Raw genomic sequence first — 18,480 nt, forward strand, 5'->3', positions numbered from 1 at the left:
TTACTTCAGCAAAGATTAGCCAGTTCTTTAATTTTGTTTATCTACTAGGGATTGAGTATACTTGCAAGCATCTCCAAGTAACAATTTCTGATAGTTTTGTGGGTATCAATGTTTGTTGTCTAATATAAAATGAAGAAAATGACAAAAGAAATCAGGAAATCTTAATTGTTGTCAAATTTTCAATCTGTTAAAAGTTTTCTATTATTTTTAGGCCACTGACTAATGCAAACTGCAGAAGAGAGGAGGGTTTTAGCTTCTAAAAGCACTTCTTTTATATGAAGACTAGAACTATGCCCTTTTTTAATTTTGGTGAATTATAATTACTTTATAATATTTTTGTTGCCTTGAGTTGTCCTAATACATAAAGTTATTCCATTGGTTAAAAATTTTTGAAATAAAAATCTCAAAACTCAGCAAAATTTTGAAATTATCATTGTAAGTATACAGTATATAAGTAAAAATTTATTTGCAGAAATGGCAGCTAGATTAAGAAGGCCGACATTATATATAAATCAAACATGTCCAATTTGAAAGATTTAGATTAAACGATACGCATAGAATACATAAGTTTGAATCAATTGTATAAGCCTCATTTGAAATGAGAAAGCAAACACCACATTAGTTATTATATTGAAATTTTTCTAAAAAAAATCAAAGTTCGCAATAGATAAGTCTAAACAAGTAACGGATATCAGAGTTGGACTGAGAGGAAATACAACAATTATATCTGAAATGTACAACTGTGTCAAAGTAATTTTTAATCATCACACAATTAATCAAAAAAGTCAAAATTGTATCTTATTTTGGATTTTTTTAAGTATTAGTTATACAATATATAAGTTCAAATCATCTATCAACATCAAAGTACCCATTGTAAGTGAAATATAACATATGTCAATTATAATGTTTTCATTAAGTACATTAAGTCAATAACAGATGTTGAATTTGGATTGAGAAGGTTGATAAAGCTCCGCTTGATTTGAAAACTGCTTTTTAAATCTGTTACTCAATTATTCAATATTAATAACTGGTCTCAAACAAAAATTGCTGCAATAACATTAGTACTGTAGTCTTCTTTAAATTGATTTTTTACTTTTCCTCCTCAAAACGGATAAGTTGAGTTTAAGGGCCAGAATTCATGATGTGAAGGGCGGTTCTTAAAGTTTGACCCCGCGCTTCAAAAAATAATAGCGGAGCTATTATTTACCTTATGTCGGTTATAACAACTCGAATGGGGAAAATAGAGATACGGCTTTTTACGACTCAAAGAGAGTATTGGTTTAATCTGTTCACTGTGGAAGTGTTTTTTACGTTTCGAAAAAAGGTACTAAAAAATCTATACCCATTAAATAATTTTTTGGAGTTATATGGACATCAGAGTCATTTTGTCAGCATTTTGATTTTCTTTGGAATGTAGATGAATTGAGCCCAAATTTCGAGAATTAACCAGTTTTAATTTTTCTGGGATACTTCAGCAAAGATTAGCCCGTTGTCTTAATTTTGTTCATCTGTTAGGGATTGAGTATACTTGCAAGCATCTCCGTTTAAAAATTTCTGATCTTTTTGCGGGTATCGATATTTGTTGGCTAATATACAATGAAGAAAATGACAAAGAAACCAGGAATTCTTAAATGATGTCAAGTTTTTAACCTGTAAATTTTTCTATTTTTTAGGCCACTGATTAATGCAAACTGCAGGAGAGAGGAGGGTTTTTAGCTTCTAAAAGCACTTCTTTTATTTGAGGATCAAAATTAGGCCTTTTTTGATGTTTGGTAGTTATAATTACTTTATAATATTTTTGTTGCCTTGAGTTGTACCAGTACAAAAGGTTATTTCCTTGGCTACAAACCAATGAAATAAATATCTCAAAAAAAGCAAAATCTTTAAATATCAATGTTAAGTAAACAGTACATAAGTAAAAAAATATTTGCAGACAGAGCAGCTAGATTGAGAAGGCCGACATTATATTCAAATCATAATTGTCGAGTTTGAAAAATTTAGATTAAATAATACCCATAGAGTACATAACTTTTAATCATTTGCATAAGTCTCAGTCGAAATGAGAAGGCAGATACCACATTAGTCAATATATTGAATTTTAAAAGAATAAATTGAAAGTTTGCAATAGATAAGTCCAAACAAGTAACGGATATCAGAGTTAGACTGAGAGGAATAACCACAATTACATCTGGAATGTACAGTTGTGTCAAAATAGTTGATACACACAATCAATCAAATAAGTCACAATTGTATCTTATTTGGAATGTGTATTTTAAGTAGTAATTATACAATGATTTTTTTACAGCCATCAACATTATTTCAGCAAGCACATATCTTATTTAGATCTAGATTGTGTGATTTTCAAAATTTTATCACGTGTTAAGCATAGTTCACATAATTCTAAATCAAATGCAGACATCACATATAGATTGAAAGAACATAAGCCACTTAAAAATGTCATCTGAAATGTTCTTGTTAAGTCTAAGGTATCCAGTACCAAATTCTGATGCAACTATATACATCCCAGCTGGATTGCCAACAGAATCATCATATTTCAATTTTAGAATTTTAGTTGTCTAATTTTTTTTGCTTACATTAATTATTAGGTATACTGTACGCAAGAGAAACGTAGGAGTCAGATTGAAAAGACAGACATCATATTTAGGTTTAAATTGTAAATTTTAGATTTCAAATTAGGTATGCAGTTTGCAAGTCCTAATAATTCACGCACATCACAGTTGGATTGAGAGGAAAGACATCACTTTTTGATCTGAAAGATTTAGATTAAGTTTTAAGTCAGGTGTACAAAAATCAATTACAGATATCTCAGTTAGATTGAGAAGGCAGTCACGATAATTAGATTTAGATTGAAACATTTCAATTAAGTATTAGCTATACTGTGCATAAATCTATGAAGCAGACGCAACATTTAAATTTACAAACGTCCAAATTTGATTGAGAAATCAAACGTTACATTTATATTATAATTGAAATATCTAGATTAGAATTGGGTGATTGGGCATTCTCTCCATAAGGCTAAATTGAATTGTTCAGATTAAGTGTAAGGTATACAGTTTAAAAGTCTAATTCAATAGTGGACATCCCTATTAGATTGAAAAGGTTGACACTATTTTTAATTATTAGTTGCGTAGTAAATATGACCAAATCAATTACGCACATCAGTTTGATTGAAAAGACAGACATAAATTTAGTTCTAAATTAAAATGTTTAGATTAAATGTTAGTTTTTGGGTAAATATATCTATATCAATTACGGACATCATAGTTCGATTGAGAAGACAAACATCAGATTTTGATCTAAATTGAAGTATTTAGAATATTTAGTATTTAGTACCAAAGTATGTAGAACCAAATTCTTCCTCATTTAGAGGCATGACTACAATTTATGAAAAAATCCTTTTTCCAAAATATTTTAAGATCTCATACTTTTCATTTGCCTTTTGAGACTTGAGCTTTTCTCTGAATCTGACAGCTGTGCTATTTCCATCCCTTTCGAAAACTATTCAGAACCTGAAATTGCGCATCAACCCTCACGATGGCAACTGTCTAGCTGGCTGCGCCTACACTAACCCCCTACCCTCCCGGATCAGTCTGACTGGCTTATCACCTGGACAGGCCTACTGGATCGATCTTCAAACAGACAGTTACGGCAAAGAGAGTGTTGAAAACAACTTCTCCGTGTGTCTTCCCCCCGATGAGATCAGAAACTTCACTTCAATTTCATCTACAGACGAAATCGTTCTCGAGTTCCAGGCTAGAGCTTAGACAATAAATTATTGTACTACCACGGTTCAAATTTTTCCTCCAATTTCCTTTTATTGACGCCAGATTTTTCGGGAAAATATATTTAGCGCTAAAAAGCTGACCTCTATCTTGCAAGAATCGTCTTAGACGCTTGAAAGACAAGTGTCCGGATGTTGCATCTCAAAAGATAGGCGTCATTTGAAAGATCGCTTGTCTGGGGGGGGGGGGCTGCGTTTGTTTTCAGTAGCTGAAAAATATATATTCCGCTCAACATCCTTGTCCAATTTTAGTAAACTTTTAGCTCAACTTTCATCACTTTAGCCCATTCCTCACAGATCAATGCGCTTAAAATGAGCCTACAATCTCCTCGATCGTAATTTTTAATCAAAAGACAATAATTATAACGTTATAAAAGAGTGGATAGTTATATGGTTTCCTGAGATTAAAGACTTAAGAACAAAGACTTAAGTAAAACAATTCTAAGTTCGTTGTAATCGTGGTTTGATCAGAAAAGTTTAGAAGAAAAGGGTTTTATCCTCGAGCAGATGCCTCAGTTAACAGCGCTCTTCTCTTCTTTCTATACTTATATAAAATGTAACCTTTCATCAACCTCCCCTCTCATTGTGCGAGCTAAAGTGTTCTGTGTGGTTATAAAAATGAGTTTTGCTTAACATCCTAGTTTGCATGTTTTAGATACAGAGTGGAGTTGGATCTGAGATTGAGATTGACTATGAGGGAGAGTACTCTCACCACTCTGGAAGGCTCAACTTCACTTTCAGGTCACTTCCACAATACAGAATTGGCTGATTATAAAACACCTGCAATTTTTTTCTTTTTTCTGCAAAACATGAGAATCCACTTTCAATATTTGACCCCAAGGTTGAGTTTATGGGTATTTTTGAAGGTCGTTGCATGCATCTGACCTCGTTTATGAAACATACTATTTTTGAACACATACAAAGGGCGTGCGCTCAAACATACACAGGCGTAGTTTTTCAAAGAGTGTAAACCAAAACAAATTGAATTTCAATAGTGATATCAATTAGCTAAACAACAACATTTTAGAGATGGTCTTAACGGGTTGACCTGTCTTCGAACCGTATCCAACAACTATATATGAATCTATACAGGTCAAAGTAAAATTTCTTATTTGATCTTGCTATGATTGCCGGGCATTTCATATAATATTTTCATATGGTATCCAATATCTATATGTTGCGTTCCTTTAACACCCATACAACGGTTGTGAAGGCCGAGCTTAACTAAAGTTCCCATATTTGTTAAGCAAATAAATCCAGCTCTGAATTGAACATATGTTACTCAAATTTTGGTGTACGATATATTTAAAGCCAAACAATTACGTCAATTTTTCACCAAAAACTTGACGTGGATTTCCAATACAACAATTCTTGACGTCAGTTTTGCATGGAAAAAATGACGTTATTAATGCCGTCATAGCCAACCAATCAACGGTGCAGTTTTGACATGTAGAGCAGTATAAATAGAGCTTGAAAAACTACCAAAAAAGAGCGGAAACTCGATAATTTTATGATACTAAAAATGACATAAAGTGCGTATTGAAGCACAATTCCTCGAGCAGTAAATAACTGGTTACTGTGTCCTGTATCGACAAAATACTTGGGAAATAATTCAACTGTTGGCATCACAAATTTTGACGTCTTCAAATCGTGAGTACAGAGAGCAAAACTCTACTTAAGTTACGTTTAAATATTTTTGCAAAAGAGGTCTTAGACATATATCTTTGTCTTCGATTTGTTCAGATATCGGAGTGAACTGGTATACATAAAAGAGATTGCGTTTTTTGTGATCTGTAGTAAACCCAGTCCAGTTCGATATTGAAAAAACTAAGATTAGCAGTTAGTTGTTAACTGAAATTGTGATGCAACGGTAAGAATATAGCGGATATACAGTTACAAAAGCGAATAGCAAAAAACACAATATCCGGACAGATTTGTGGCCGCTGAAACGAACTGGGCGGTGTAAAGCTTTCCTCGTCATAAGTGGGAGAGCAGCCGTTACATTTGGTCCGCAGACCCGGACAGTGGAAGGCAAACTGCTGTCCAATCTGATGAAGAGAGTGTCAAAGGCACCCACTAAAGAAAATCAAACGAAACAACAACGCAACACCAGTGAGGCAGCGCGAAGAGTTCAATTCACTGAAGCAGCTATAGTCCCATACGAGTGGCTAACCCTGCGTAAAAGCAAGAAGCAAAGCAAAAGCGAACAGCACCCAGGCAATTAAAGCACAATCAGCAGAGAACAGCTTCAGGCAACAGTTCAAAGGCACGACAACAAGCTTCAAGAGTTAGTGGACGAAATCATCACTAAAAGAAGACTTGGTCAGAGAATAATTGCAGATTCAGACCGACCCAACAAACTAAAAGTACTCTATCAACAGACTGTTCATTTACTAGAGGAAGAAATACCCAAGCAATTGCAGCGTCGTAACCAACTTGCACCCTACTCAACAAACTTTTTTGAAGAACAACTACAGCAGGCAAGGGAGTGCAAAGCAAATCTGGATAATCATTGGCTTGCATATATAAGAAAAGGCACGCAACCAGAAATGAATACAGAGCAAGGCAACACGAGTCAAGCAGTGAACGAAAGTGAGAGTAACAACAACTATCCAACGGACAACTCAGCTACCCAAACGCTACAAAACGGCACAGTAGCAAACGATCCGAATACGGAGAATATTTCTGAAACATCTTCAGCAAAGCAAAGGCGCGAAGAACGGATGGAGAAGTTCGATATTAAGTTTGAAACACAGTTGTGGCTCGAACAGGCAAGGTTCGAGCGAAGGAAGCTAGAGCTCGAGATGCAGATGATGGAGTTAGAAACCAAGCATCAACTACTGGAACAAGAGCGTGAACTGGAGCGCAAAGTGAAAAGAACAGCATTAGAGAATGATGATGCTCGTTCCCAATCAACCGGTGCTCGAGATAAATCACCCTTCAACTGGATCCCTAGGAGAGGAGATGTCTCTGACTGGGCCAGCAGGATCGACCCCCTTCTAACCCCAAGCAGTGCAAGAGCTCGCTTCAATGCAGCCCCTGAACTGAACAGGCAGAGTCAGTTCTCACGATATCGAAACCGTTCATCAAGTGCTGAAGACAGGGACGTTTCCCCCAGAGCTGGATTACGATACAACAGTGGATATGCAGGTAGCAGTAACCTACCTAACCTGAAGTTGAACAGCTTCGATGGATACCCTCTCGAATGGCCGGAGTGGTCCAGTATGTTCATTGCTACGGTGGATAGGCGACCAATACCAGACTCAGAGAAGATGAGCCATCTCAAGACCCTCCTGACAGGCAAGGCAAAATCCGCGATATCTGGAATGGGCTACTCTGGGCAACTCTATGGAGCTGCTTGGAGCATTCTGCAGAGGAAGTTTGGAAGGCCTCATCTGATCATCGATGCACAGTTGGAGAGTCTTCGCAAGGCTAGTCAGGTGAAACCACACGACTCAACAGGTCTGATCAGCTTCTCAGTTATTGTATCAAACTTTGTGAATGTGCTCAAAGAGTACAAGCAGATCGGCGATCTGCAATCAAGCTCGACACTGTATATGGCAGTAGATAAACTACCTCAAATTCTCAAAGAGAAGTGGTGGTTCTATGTTGATGATAAAGATGAAGACTGGCCTGATCTGATTATGTTCGAAAAATGGCTATCACGAATGGCATTCGTGCATGAAGGGTTTTCAGCTTTCAAGGGAGAGCGCAAGGACGAAGACCGAAGAAGCACGAACAGAGACAAACGGTTTTCAAAGACATCGAACTTCAGTGCGAGTTCAAATGTGGAAAAAGTGAAGCAAATGCACAACGACCACTGCCCGCTAGCTGATGGCACTCACAATATTTGGAACTTTCCACTCTTCGGGAATATGAGTGTGAATGATCGGTATGCAGCAGTGAGGAAGCAACGCTTATGTTACGGATGTCTGGGCAAAGGACATGCAATCAAAGATTGTAAAGTCAATGCGTGCGGTATCAATGGATGCACCAAGAAGCACAACAGATTGCTACACTCAGAAAACCAAATGGACGAGGGCAATCACGCAGTCAACGTAAACGCAGCAACAATCAACAAGAGTAACGAAGTTACGAGCTTTCTTCAGATAGTTCCTGTCTCAATACAGAGCGGTGGCAGCAGGCTGAACACATATGCTTTCCTCGATAGTGGATCAACGGTTTCATTCATCGATCAAAGTGTGCAACAGAAGTTACGAGCCCAAGGCACCGATGCAACACTCAACATAGCAGGCATACACGGAACGAAGGATCTGAAGACAGAAAAGATTCCGCTCAAAATAAAGGGATTACATTCAAAGGTGCATTCAATCGAAGCGTTTGCACACCCGTTAATTTCGTTGGGAAACACAAACTATGACTACAGCCAGCTGAAGCAAAGCTTCAACCACTTGAGTTTTCTCCCAAACAAGAGCTTCAACTTGAAGGAAGTTGGCATCATCCTTGGTCAAGATGCTTACGAGCTACAACGCCCATTGGACTACAAGAGAGGAACACGAAGTGAACCTTTCGCCGTTCTAACAGGATTAGGATGGGTAGTCAGTGGACCCCTGACGGGAAAGAGAAGACAAAATGTTTGTCATTTCGCCTTCACAGAGGATGTGAAAGTGGCTGAGAATATCCAAACGTGGTGGGACATAGAAACATATGCCTCCAAAATCAACGTCGTCAGTCAGTTAAAGAAGGAACTGCAGGCACAAAAGATGCTAGAGTGTAGGACGAAGTTTACAGGCGAGCGGTACGAAGTGGGAATGCTATGGAGTGAACCAGAGCCAAACCTGCCGAACAACTACAGCTCAGCCTTGGGTCAGCTTTTTTCACTGGAGCGAAGATTCCAAAAGGACCCAAACCTGAAAAGTTTGTATCAACGGTCAATAGATACCGATGTTGAAAACGGATTCGTAAAGATACTTGACGAATCCGAAGTGAAAGGCACCTTCGGGAAGGAATGGTATTTGCCTCATCATCCTGTGCTAAACCCGAACAAGCCTGGCAAAGTAAGACGTGTTTGCAATGCTGCATCAAAGTACAAAGAAGTATGCCTAAACGACAAGCTACTAGCAGGACCCGATCTACTACATGGATTGATCGGAACAATATTCAGATTTCGTGAGGGACCAACAGCCCTAACAGCGGATATCGAATCAATGTTTCTGCAAGTACAAGTTCCCGAACAGGACAGAAGTTGCTTGAGGTTTCTGTGGCGTCCAAGAACTAACGAACCTGTTCAAATATACGAATATCAGCGACAAGTATTTGGAGCTAAGAGTTCTCCAACATGTGCAAATTACGCTCTCAAGCGAGTGGGACTGGACAATGAAGAAATGTATCCAATAGCAGCAAAGGCAATACAAAACAACTTTTACATGGACGATTTCATCAAATCAGTAGAAACCCCTGAAGAAGCAATCGAAGTCTTTAATCAGTTACAACCTCTTCTCTCTCAACACGGATTTGAGCTGAAGAAGTGGATAAGCAACAACGATGAGGTAACCGAAGCAATCCCAGAGGACTAGAAGTCGATCAGCAACACAAGGCAAGTCGAGGTGGAACCCAACGCGGAGGGGTCTTCAGTGCTTGGAGTACAGTGGACTGTTACTGACGATAGTCTTCAAGTGTGTAGAGGTACAAACAAAGAAGTTGAAACTCCAATAACTCAGAGGAAGATTCTGTCACTTGTCTCTTCAGTATTTGACCCGATCGGATTGTTTGCTTCGTTCAGTGTTCACATGAGACGACTACCAAAAGGCATTTGGACTAAGAATGGACAACATTGGGACAAAGAAGTGGAGCCTGGTGAGGAAGCAGAACTTCTGAGGTGGAAAGAACAATTTCCAATTGTAGCTGAAACAAGCATTGCTAGAAGGTACTTCTATACAGCAAGGGACAAAATTGAACTTCATGTGTTTGCCGACGCATCTGAAGACACGATGTGCGCAGTGGCCTACCTACGTTCACAACCCAAAGAGTACTCAGCCGATTTAGCATTTGTAATTGGAAAATGCAGGGTGGCACCGATGAGGCATCTTTCAATACCCCGCTTGGAACTGCAAGCAGCGGTGATGGCAGTGAGGTTGAAGGAACAGATAGTCAAGGAACATGAGATTAAGATAAGCAGTTGCAGTTTTTGGTCAGACTCAACTACTGTATTACAGTGGATACACAGCTCCCATCGTAAGCAATAAGTGTTTGTGGCCAATCGAGTTGCTGAGATACTGGATACAACTGATGTTTCACAGTGGAAACATGCGAGCGGTATCAACAACCCAGCTGACATTGGCAGGAGAGCAATCAACATTGAAGAACTCAAAGGAAGTGAGTGGCTCACTGGGCCGGCCTGGTTGAAGCGACCAGAAAGTGAATGGCCAGAGCAAGTGAACCTAGTCTTCGCCTCAGATGAAGAGAATCTACCCGCTTCGGTCTTTGCAACACAGACTGAAGAGAAGAAAGCTGTTATTCAGTGGGAACGATTCAGTAACTTCAACAGGCTAGTGAATGCAGTGGCATATGTGCGGCGAGCCATGAGCAAACACAAACCAGTAACACTTATAGTTAGCGTTGAAGAACGAGAAAAAGCAAAAGCAACAATCTTCAAGCTACTACAGCAAGAACAGTTTAGTGAAGAGATGAAATCTCTCAGGGCTGAAAAGGAAATTCCAAAAAGCAGCAAAATCCTGCAAATCTCACCTTTTCTAGATGAAGAGGGGCTTATTCGAGCCAAAAGCAGAATAGGCAAAAGTCAATTGGACTTCGATGCAAAGCATCCAATATTGCTACATTGGAAACATCAAGCAGTTGAATTATTCTTGCGAAACGAGCACAAGAACAATCAGCATGAAGGCACTGAGCATGTAAGAAACATTGTTCAGCAGAAGATGTGGATCCTAGGCATACGAAATGCCTTGCGATCAATCAAGAACAAGTGTGTAACCTGCAGAAAGGGCAGAGCGCAAACGATAGCACCAGTAATGGCAGATCTACCCGAAGAACGGATAGATGCTTCAACAGCCTTTACAAATGTTGGAGTGGATTACTTCGGCCCTTTCATTGTGAAGATTGGGCGAAGGAACGAAAAGCGATGGTGTTGTCTGTTCACATGTCTAACTGTGAGAGCGGTGCATATAGAGGTTGTACCCAAGAGAGACACAGACAGTTGTCTAAATGCAATTATGAGGTTTATTGCACGAAGAGGCAAACCAAGTACAATGATCAGCGACAACGGGACAAACTTTGTTGGAGCTGAAAAAGAATTTGCAGAATATGTTGCAGCATGGAACAAAGAGAGGATCGAAGAACATTTGATTCAACGGGGGATCAGATGGAAGTTCAACCCACCCGCAGCACCTCACTTTGGAGGAATATGGGAGCGGCTGGTCAGAAGCTGCAAGAAAGGAATGTATGCAGTGTTGGGGAACAGATCAGTCACCGAGGACGTTCTATCAACTACGATGTGTATTGTGGAACAAACGATGAACGCAAGACCGTTGACTTCGGTCAGTTCAGATGCTAATGACTTAGAAGCATTGACCCCTAATCACTTCTTGCTTGGCAACAAGAACATTTGCCTGCCCTATCTACCATGCGCAGAGGAATTTGTAGACAACAGAAAACTCCTTCGACAAACTCAAGCATATGCAAATCTCATCTGGGACAGATTTCGTAAAGAATACTAGCCAACTTTGATTAATCGGCAAAAGTGGAGATCTACGACGAAAGAGAACCTTAAAGAAGGAGATCTAGTTTGGCTGATCGAAGATAGTGACAAGCGAGGATACTACAAACTGGGTCAAGTTGTGGAGACCATGGAAGGGTCTGACGGAGTGATTCGATCAACGAAAGTTAGAACGAACGCCGGAGTTTACAAGAGACCAGCAGTGAAGCTCGCCCCTGTACTGCCAAACGAGAAAGATGTTTTCACTAAGGAAAACAGGGCCGGCGATGTGAAGGCCGAGCTTAACTAAAGTTCCCATATTTGTTAAGCAAATAAATCCAGCTCTGAATTGGACATATGTTACTCAAACTTTGGTGTACGATATAATTAAAGCCAAACAATTACGTCAATTTTTCACCAAAAACTTGACGTGGATTTCCAATTCAACAATTCTTGACGTCAGTTTTGCATGGAAAAAATGACGTTATTAATGCCGTCATAGCCAACCAATCAACGGTGCAGTTTTGACATGTAGAGCAGTATAAATAGAGCTTGAAAAACTACCAAAAAAGAGCGGAAACTCGATACTTTTGTGATATTAAAATTGACATAAAGTGCGTATTGAAGCACAATTCCACGAGCAGTAAATAACTGGTTACTGTGTCCTTTATCGACAAAATACTTGGGAAATAATTCAACTGTTGGCATCCCAAATTTTGACGTCTTCAAATCGTGAGTACAGAGAGCAAAACTCTACTTAAGTTAAGTTTAAATATTTTTGCAAAACAGGTCTTAGACATATATCTTTGTCTTCGATTTGTTCAGATGTCGGAGTGAACTGGTATACATAAAAGAGACTTTGTATTTTGTGATCTGTAGTAAACCCAGTCCAGTTCGATATTGAAAAAACTAAGATTAGCAGTTAGTTGTGAACTGAAATTGTGATGCAACGGTAAGAATATAGCGGATATACAGTTACAAAAGCGAATAGCAAAAAACACAATATCCGGACAGATTTGTGGCCGCTGAAACGAACTGGGCGGTGTAAAGCTTTCCTCGTCATAAGTGGGAGAGCAGCCGTTACAACGGTTCTATAGCGAAGGCTTAAAGTACTCAAAAATTGCTCTTTTAATTCTTCTACAGTTTCCCTCTTTCCGAATTTTGAATTTTATATACAATGAATACAAGCAATTAACTATCGAATGAATTTTTAAAGGTCTTGATGAGTTGTAACTTCTCATGAGCTTTTTAAAATAATTTGATGAGTTTTCACGACTCAGAGTGCAATTTTTGGGCTTGCTTGAAAAGTTTTTGGCGCTATATTGATTTATTTTCTCGTGGTCACAAAGTAAATTGTTGCCAAGTTACCAAAGACGCCATATTTAAACCTTAATATTGTTGCCAAGAAAAGTTTCATGGTGTCAACCTGGGTTAGCCTAAGTCAAGACAATTTGTCAAAATTGCATAACCATTTTTTATCTAACGTTGCTTTTATAACGCCGATCGAAGCGCTTTGCGTCAATGCACAAAAAAGAAGCTGACATTGGTTAATACATTTGAATTTGCAGAAAATCGGTCACACTTGATCAAAATTTGGCGCCTTCAACTTTCAGTATGATGAAACATCATTTTGTTTAAAACGTTGCCCTCCTTGGTGGAATTTTGAACGCACCTAACGCCGAGGGAATTTTTGATTACAAACATACGAAAACCAGTATTTAAAATCTTATTTCATTAACATTTATCGTATATGCCAAAAGTACAATTGCCAATCTGTATGAGAAATCAGAAAAGAGTTATAAAATTGCAATTTTTGGGGTAGGGATCATACTGTTCAAAACGGTTCTGGTTATTTCAGTCCCTTAAAAATTTATCAGATTTCAAAATACTTAAATCCATAACAGGCAATTTATTCGCTTTGACCTGTTCGTTCAGTAATACGATTGCAATTTAGTATGTTTTATCATACTTATGTTATATCATTTTATCCTATGTTTGGTTGTGATACTTTCATATTGAGTCCGACGGGCGTTGAGGCATGGCCATGGCTTCTGAGAAACATTGCCAATTATATCAGTTATACATTTATAAGTTTATTATTATTATCCTATATTACAGTACAAATCATGTCTTTTAGGCATTGTTAAATTTAGTAGTCTGTATTTCTGATAATCTTAACAACGGTTAAGACATTGGTTTTTTTTCGGCTATTTTGCTATCTTCTGTGTTTTGGCATGAGGTAGAGATTTTCTCTTCACAGTTATTTTGAAATAACAGTTAAACCAGTTTTATACAAAAATGTTCTTACACAATCAACCCGTTTCCTTATAATCTTTTACTGAATTTACATTTGCCCTTATTTGAAAATTTTCGCATGATTTGAATGATATGTTGAGACCTTTATTGCTACTATGCCCAAATTATCAGCTCCGTTAGATAGAAAACGGATCATAAGTTGTCTCCTTAGAATAGAACTTAGAAAAAGCAGCTTAGAAAAAGTTGGACAATGTCTTTAACATTATCGCGTCTACAAAGAGAGATCTATAAGAAATAGGAGTACACCCCCACCAGAGCAGGCAAAATTGTATAGCCCCATAAAGGAAGCTTCAATTTTGGTATTTTTCTATCATGCAAAAACCCAAAAAAGTAGCTAAATTGTCTATCATGCGTCTCACAGAGCAGCGTGCCATATAACATATTGTAACTTATAACTCATAATGATAAAAACGTGATTTGGAAGATTAGATCTGAGTCGTTTTACCTCACGAGCAAAACACTACGTTTTTGGCAGTGAGGACATTGGTCCATATATTGTTACAAAAATTCGCCCTTTTGCAAATGAGCTGGAATATCAGAATAACATTAAATGAATTAAAATTGAGCAAAATCAAGAGATCAGTTTGGTACGTTGAATTTGCGAGTTAGCTTGTGCGCATCCCTTCATTATCTTCTAAGATAATGCCAGATCTTTTACAAAACTCAATAATTATCCAAAGTTCTTGCAAGAAGCTAGTCGGTTTCACAAATCATGAGGTAGCTGTGAACGAATTAAAGAGGACAGGCTGTATTATTGAAAGATTCGAGCAAGATGCGAAGAAACAATTTTGTACAAGACCGCTTGAAATCCTTAATTTCTGGAATATCGCTCTACAACCGTATATATTTATTATAGACTCACAAATCGTCGAGTGCTGACAGACTTAGTTCCAGGGGAGACTTACCACATAACAGTCACGGTCACTGGCATGTGGGGCGAGGGTGCAGGCGGGTGCAGTGCCGAGAGTGTGTCTGCGCAAACTACGGCAGACACTTACCCCCTCCCACCTGTTGAATACGAATGGAGGAGAACGTATACATACATGTCTGTCACACTGGCATATGCAATACCTGCAGGCGGTTTTTCGGTAAATTATAAATGTATTTTATCCAAACACACGGATTGAGATGTCACGGCTAAAAAAAATGTGAAAATTGCGGTGAATGATTGTATTAGTAATAGGAATAGTATTAACGAGTCGTGTTTCAGGCCGTCCACAGTTCCCGAGCAAGAAAATTCAGACTTAAAAAAATGCAAACTTAAATCGAAATCCGAGAGATCCAAATGTAGTTGGCACGTTAAGTCGTAGAAGGTTACATAATAGCGTTTAAATTAGCTCACCGTTTCTTTCAGAAAGGTTATTGGATTTCTATAGAGAGAAAAGCAGCAATTAGTGTAGTTTCACCAACTTAGTGGGTGTTACTGTAATTTCTGTTTGAAACATACGTTTTGAAGGAGATCTAGTTTAGCAGCGGAAAAAATTGACTGTATGTACACGGATTTCTTGTCGAAAAATGTTACACTTATAATCTATGAATAGGTTGTTATGATCAACAAAACGTGTTTTATTAATATTAAAGAACTGTTTTTGATCCATTCTGATCAATATTAACAGAATCAAACATGGATTTAATTTCCAAATCAGATAGTTTGTTTTTGTTAATAGAGATTCTCACATCACACTGTCACAAAAATATACATGTCAGCTCTAAAGTTTTAGGCAAAATACATTTTTGCTGTTCTTAGTTGCATTGGTTTCACCATGAAGGTATCTGCTTCGTTGTTAAATAATTGCAAAATAATGCTCACAATTTTTTTTTATTTTTTTTCGAATAGAAATTCTATTTACCCTGGACTGAATGTCAACTTTTAATCAGTACTGAAGGAGTGAAGTGGCATGTCATGGAATAGGACTGTATCAGAGCTCTGATCACGTCACTTTTTAGACTGGGCATGTCCAGAATCTTAAGTCTTGGCGAGTCTTGAACAATTCTTGAGCAAATCTTGGCCAAGACTTGATAAGTCTTCTTCAGTCAAGCCTTGAACACAGTTTTTGGTGTAAGTTTTTTTTTCGTTTCGCAACGAAAGAAAAAAACCACACTTTACAATGACTTGCCTTCAAAACCTTAAAAATTGAAATACCATATACAAAAAATGAGCACTTTCAAGAAATTCACTTGGTCTTATCATGATCAGAAATTCTTTTCTTCACAATTTTTGTGAAATTTCTTATGAAACTCAGTAAACTCACCTTTAAGACTGATTTAAAGAGTTATTTGGTTCACCACAACTCTTTTGTTTCCTCTCGATTAAAGATGGACGCGAGACCCAATCACAAACTGGTACTTGGGCATTGCAATTCATAGATACCGTAAACTGATAGGCCACATTTTACAAAAAAAAAACAGCTGAAGAACTTTCTAAACATTAGACTTATTTAAGCACGTGGAGTTCTCAACAGCTTCTGGGACTGGACAGTGCAACCCTCCGTGCATTTCCTACGATGGCAATAGCACCTACACTATAGGTACAGAAGGGTACAAGTTAGAGGCCGGTGCAGAGAACATCTTCTACCTTCAGACTGTCTCAAAAGCTGGCCTCAAAAGTGTCATGTTTTCTGTCATGCAAGTGAGTTTAACCACTTGTTCAGGCCTGTGTCTTTTAGGGGCTATTTTTTATCTCCCCCTGTCGAGGCTTTTGTTAATCATCAGATGTTGATTCCCATCCAGTTGATTCGAGCCATGATCAGAATTAAGGTGGTCATGATCAGACTACATACTTTGACCCGGGGCCCCACTGAGTAATAAAAACGCACTTCATGGGTAGTTATTAAAAATTGCATTCTGTAACTAGCTAGTTCATAACTCGTTCTAGTCAACCTGTTCTCTCAACTTTCTTTAAATCATAAATGATTGGTTGCAATAGTGAAAAAAACTGCTTCATAAACGTCTTCATACAGAATTACGTCGCAGTTTTTGAATGACATCAGGAGACTCCACAGTTGATCTTGAATGCAGTTGTTTGTGTCTTTCAGGCTCTGCCAGTGGCTGAAGTGAAGCGTGATAACAGTCATGCTACCCTGGACAGTGTCACTTTCAGCCTAGAATTTCACACGGGAGTTGGCAAAAAGATACTCACCAATGCCTCTGACGAGAATGGAACTCTGGTCGGGGAACACAAATTCGATCCTTACGGGTAAATCACAATGATTGATTACACTTAATTTTGAAGTATAACTATTTCGTTTTTTGTGATCAGACTTTTTAAATGCTCGAATGTTGAGTTTTTTTTCTGTACAACGCTGAAAAACGAAAAATAGCTCAAAGCCTAACAATAATTAGGTTTGTCAAATTAATTGTGGTTTAACTCTATAGGATACGTTCACTTTTAGTTGAAATGAAATACCCTAATTAAGCTAAACCCTTAAAAACCTCGATATGAAGATTCAAAAAAATAAACCATTATTTCCCGAAATTGTCCAGAAACGTTCGGAAATTTATGTAAGAAATGCGCTCACTGAAATGCGCTCTGCATTTATAAAAGTGCAGAGCATTTCAGCGCGTTCAGTGCATTTCTTACGCAAAAACGCGCTGAAACGGCGCTGACACCACGAGCAGGGCCTTGATGGAAATGTGTTATGTGGTTTGCTACAGACCAATTTGGGAGAGGACATTTGTGGGGCTGGCCCCTGGAACCTGCGTATTCCTGGACTTGCTGGCCTGGAGTCAAGGAGCAGATCCTATTATCTCTTCCTTCAGGTAAATTAACAGTCAACAACAAATTTTGACTCCAGCAGCCGGTGAGTGCATCGATCCCTATATTGATCTGACAGGGATTCCTGATTACTAAAAAAATGCGTCTCAGTAATTTCTTAATAGGAAAACTTGTACCTCCTGTATTCCCCGCAAATCCTACTAGAAAATTTAATCATCGTATGCAATCCCCGCAAATTATAATCAGAAACTCGCTTTCACATTGAATATATTGAATTTCTTGATTAATTTTTTCTTCAAGAAAACTTCTTTCTTTTCCGTCAAGTTTGCCACCTTCGCGTGGAACTGTTCTCCTTTCCCCATAAACAAACTTTTTGTTTTCTTTCAAGCATGTATTTACGACCTGATGTGCCTGTGCATTTATTTTCTAACAATGTCTTGCGTAACCTGATAAGATATGGAAGCAGCCATACCATTAGAAAGATGTAACCAAGTCAACTATTGATGGTAACATTCTTCTTAGGGGTATAGACAATGTTCTTTTTAACTGAAACACCCTCTGCCGCAAAAAAAGGACAGAAGAAAGCAACCATCACATTATATGGCCCTCGCAAGGGGAAAAGGCCAATCTGGAACAAAATATTTGAAAATACTTGTTTTCCTGCGGTTTTGTACTATGTTGTAATTTCCGCTTATTTTTGAAATTAACTTTTGCTGTTTCACACCACTCATTGAACGCCCTATGAAAAGTGTTGGAAGCGCGGGATCTTATTCAATTGTGCAAAAGTTGAACGGGTACAATTCATTTAGTTAAACAGGTTTAAAATCTTTAAACTGTGAAATCTGTTAACAAATTGTAACTTCCCGGGTCGAGGTGTCAACGCAAAATTATGTAAGATAAGCGGTGAATGCGGAAAAACTTGTAAGATAACCGGTGAATGCGATGAAATTACATAAACCAGGCGGTGAATGCGGT

The 18,480-nt window shown here is 38.1% G+C and overlaps 2 protein-coding genes across 3 annotated transcripts in view; both read left to right on the forward strand.

Annotated features, from left to right (window-relative positions):
* Nucleotides 1–18,480, forward strand: part of LOC142357771 (uncharacterized) — a 406,796-nt gene that overhangs the window by 198,373 nt on the left and 189,943 nt on the right. The gene's annotated exons all lie outside the window — the stretch shown is intronic.
* Nucleotides 1–18,480, forward strand: part of LOC142334850 (uncharacterized) — a 93,893-nt gene that overhangs the window by 21,594 nt on the left and 53,819 nt on the right. The window contains exons 7-12 of the mRNA XM_075383177.1: nucleotides 3,528–3,773; nucleotides 4,458–4,543; nucleotides 14,647–14,878; nucleotides 16,234–16,419; nucleotides 16,826–16,986; nucleotides 17,445–17,549. Coding sequence (XP_075239292.1) covers nucleotides 3,528–3,773; nucleotides 4,458–4,543; nucleotides 14,647–14,878; nucleotides 16,234–16,419; nucleotides 16,826–16,986; nucleotides 17,445–17,549 — 1,016 coding nt within the window. The remainder of the gene's footprint in view (nucleotides 1–3,527; nucleotides 3,774–4,457; nucleotides 4,544–14,646; nucleotides 14,879–16,233; nucleotides 16,420–16,825; nucleotides 16,987–17,444; nucleotides 17,550–18,480) is intronic.

Source organism: Convolutriloba macropyga, chromosome 2 (genome assembly GCF_964194025.1).
Source record: "Convolutriloba macropyga chromosome 2, txConMacr16.3, whole genome shotgun sequence".
Taxonomy (NCBI): Eukaryota; Metazoa; Xenacoelomorpha; order Acoela; family Convolutidae; genus Convolutriloba; species Convolutriloba macropyga.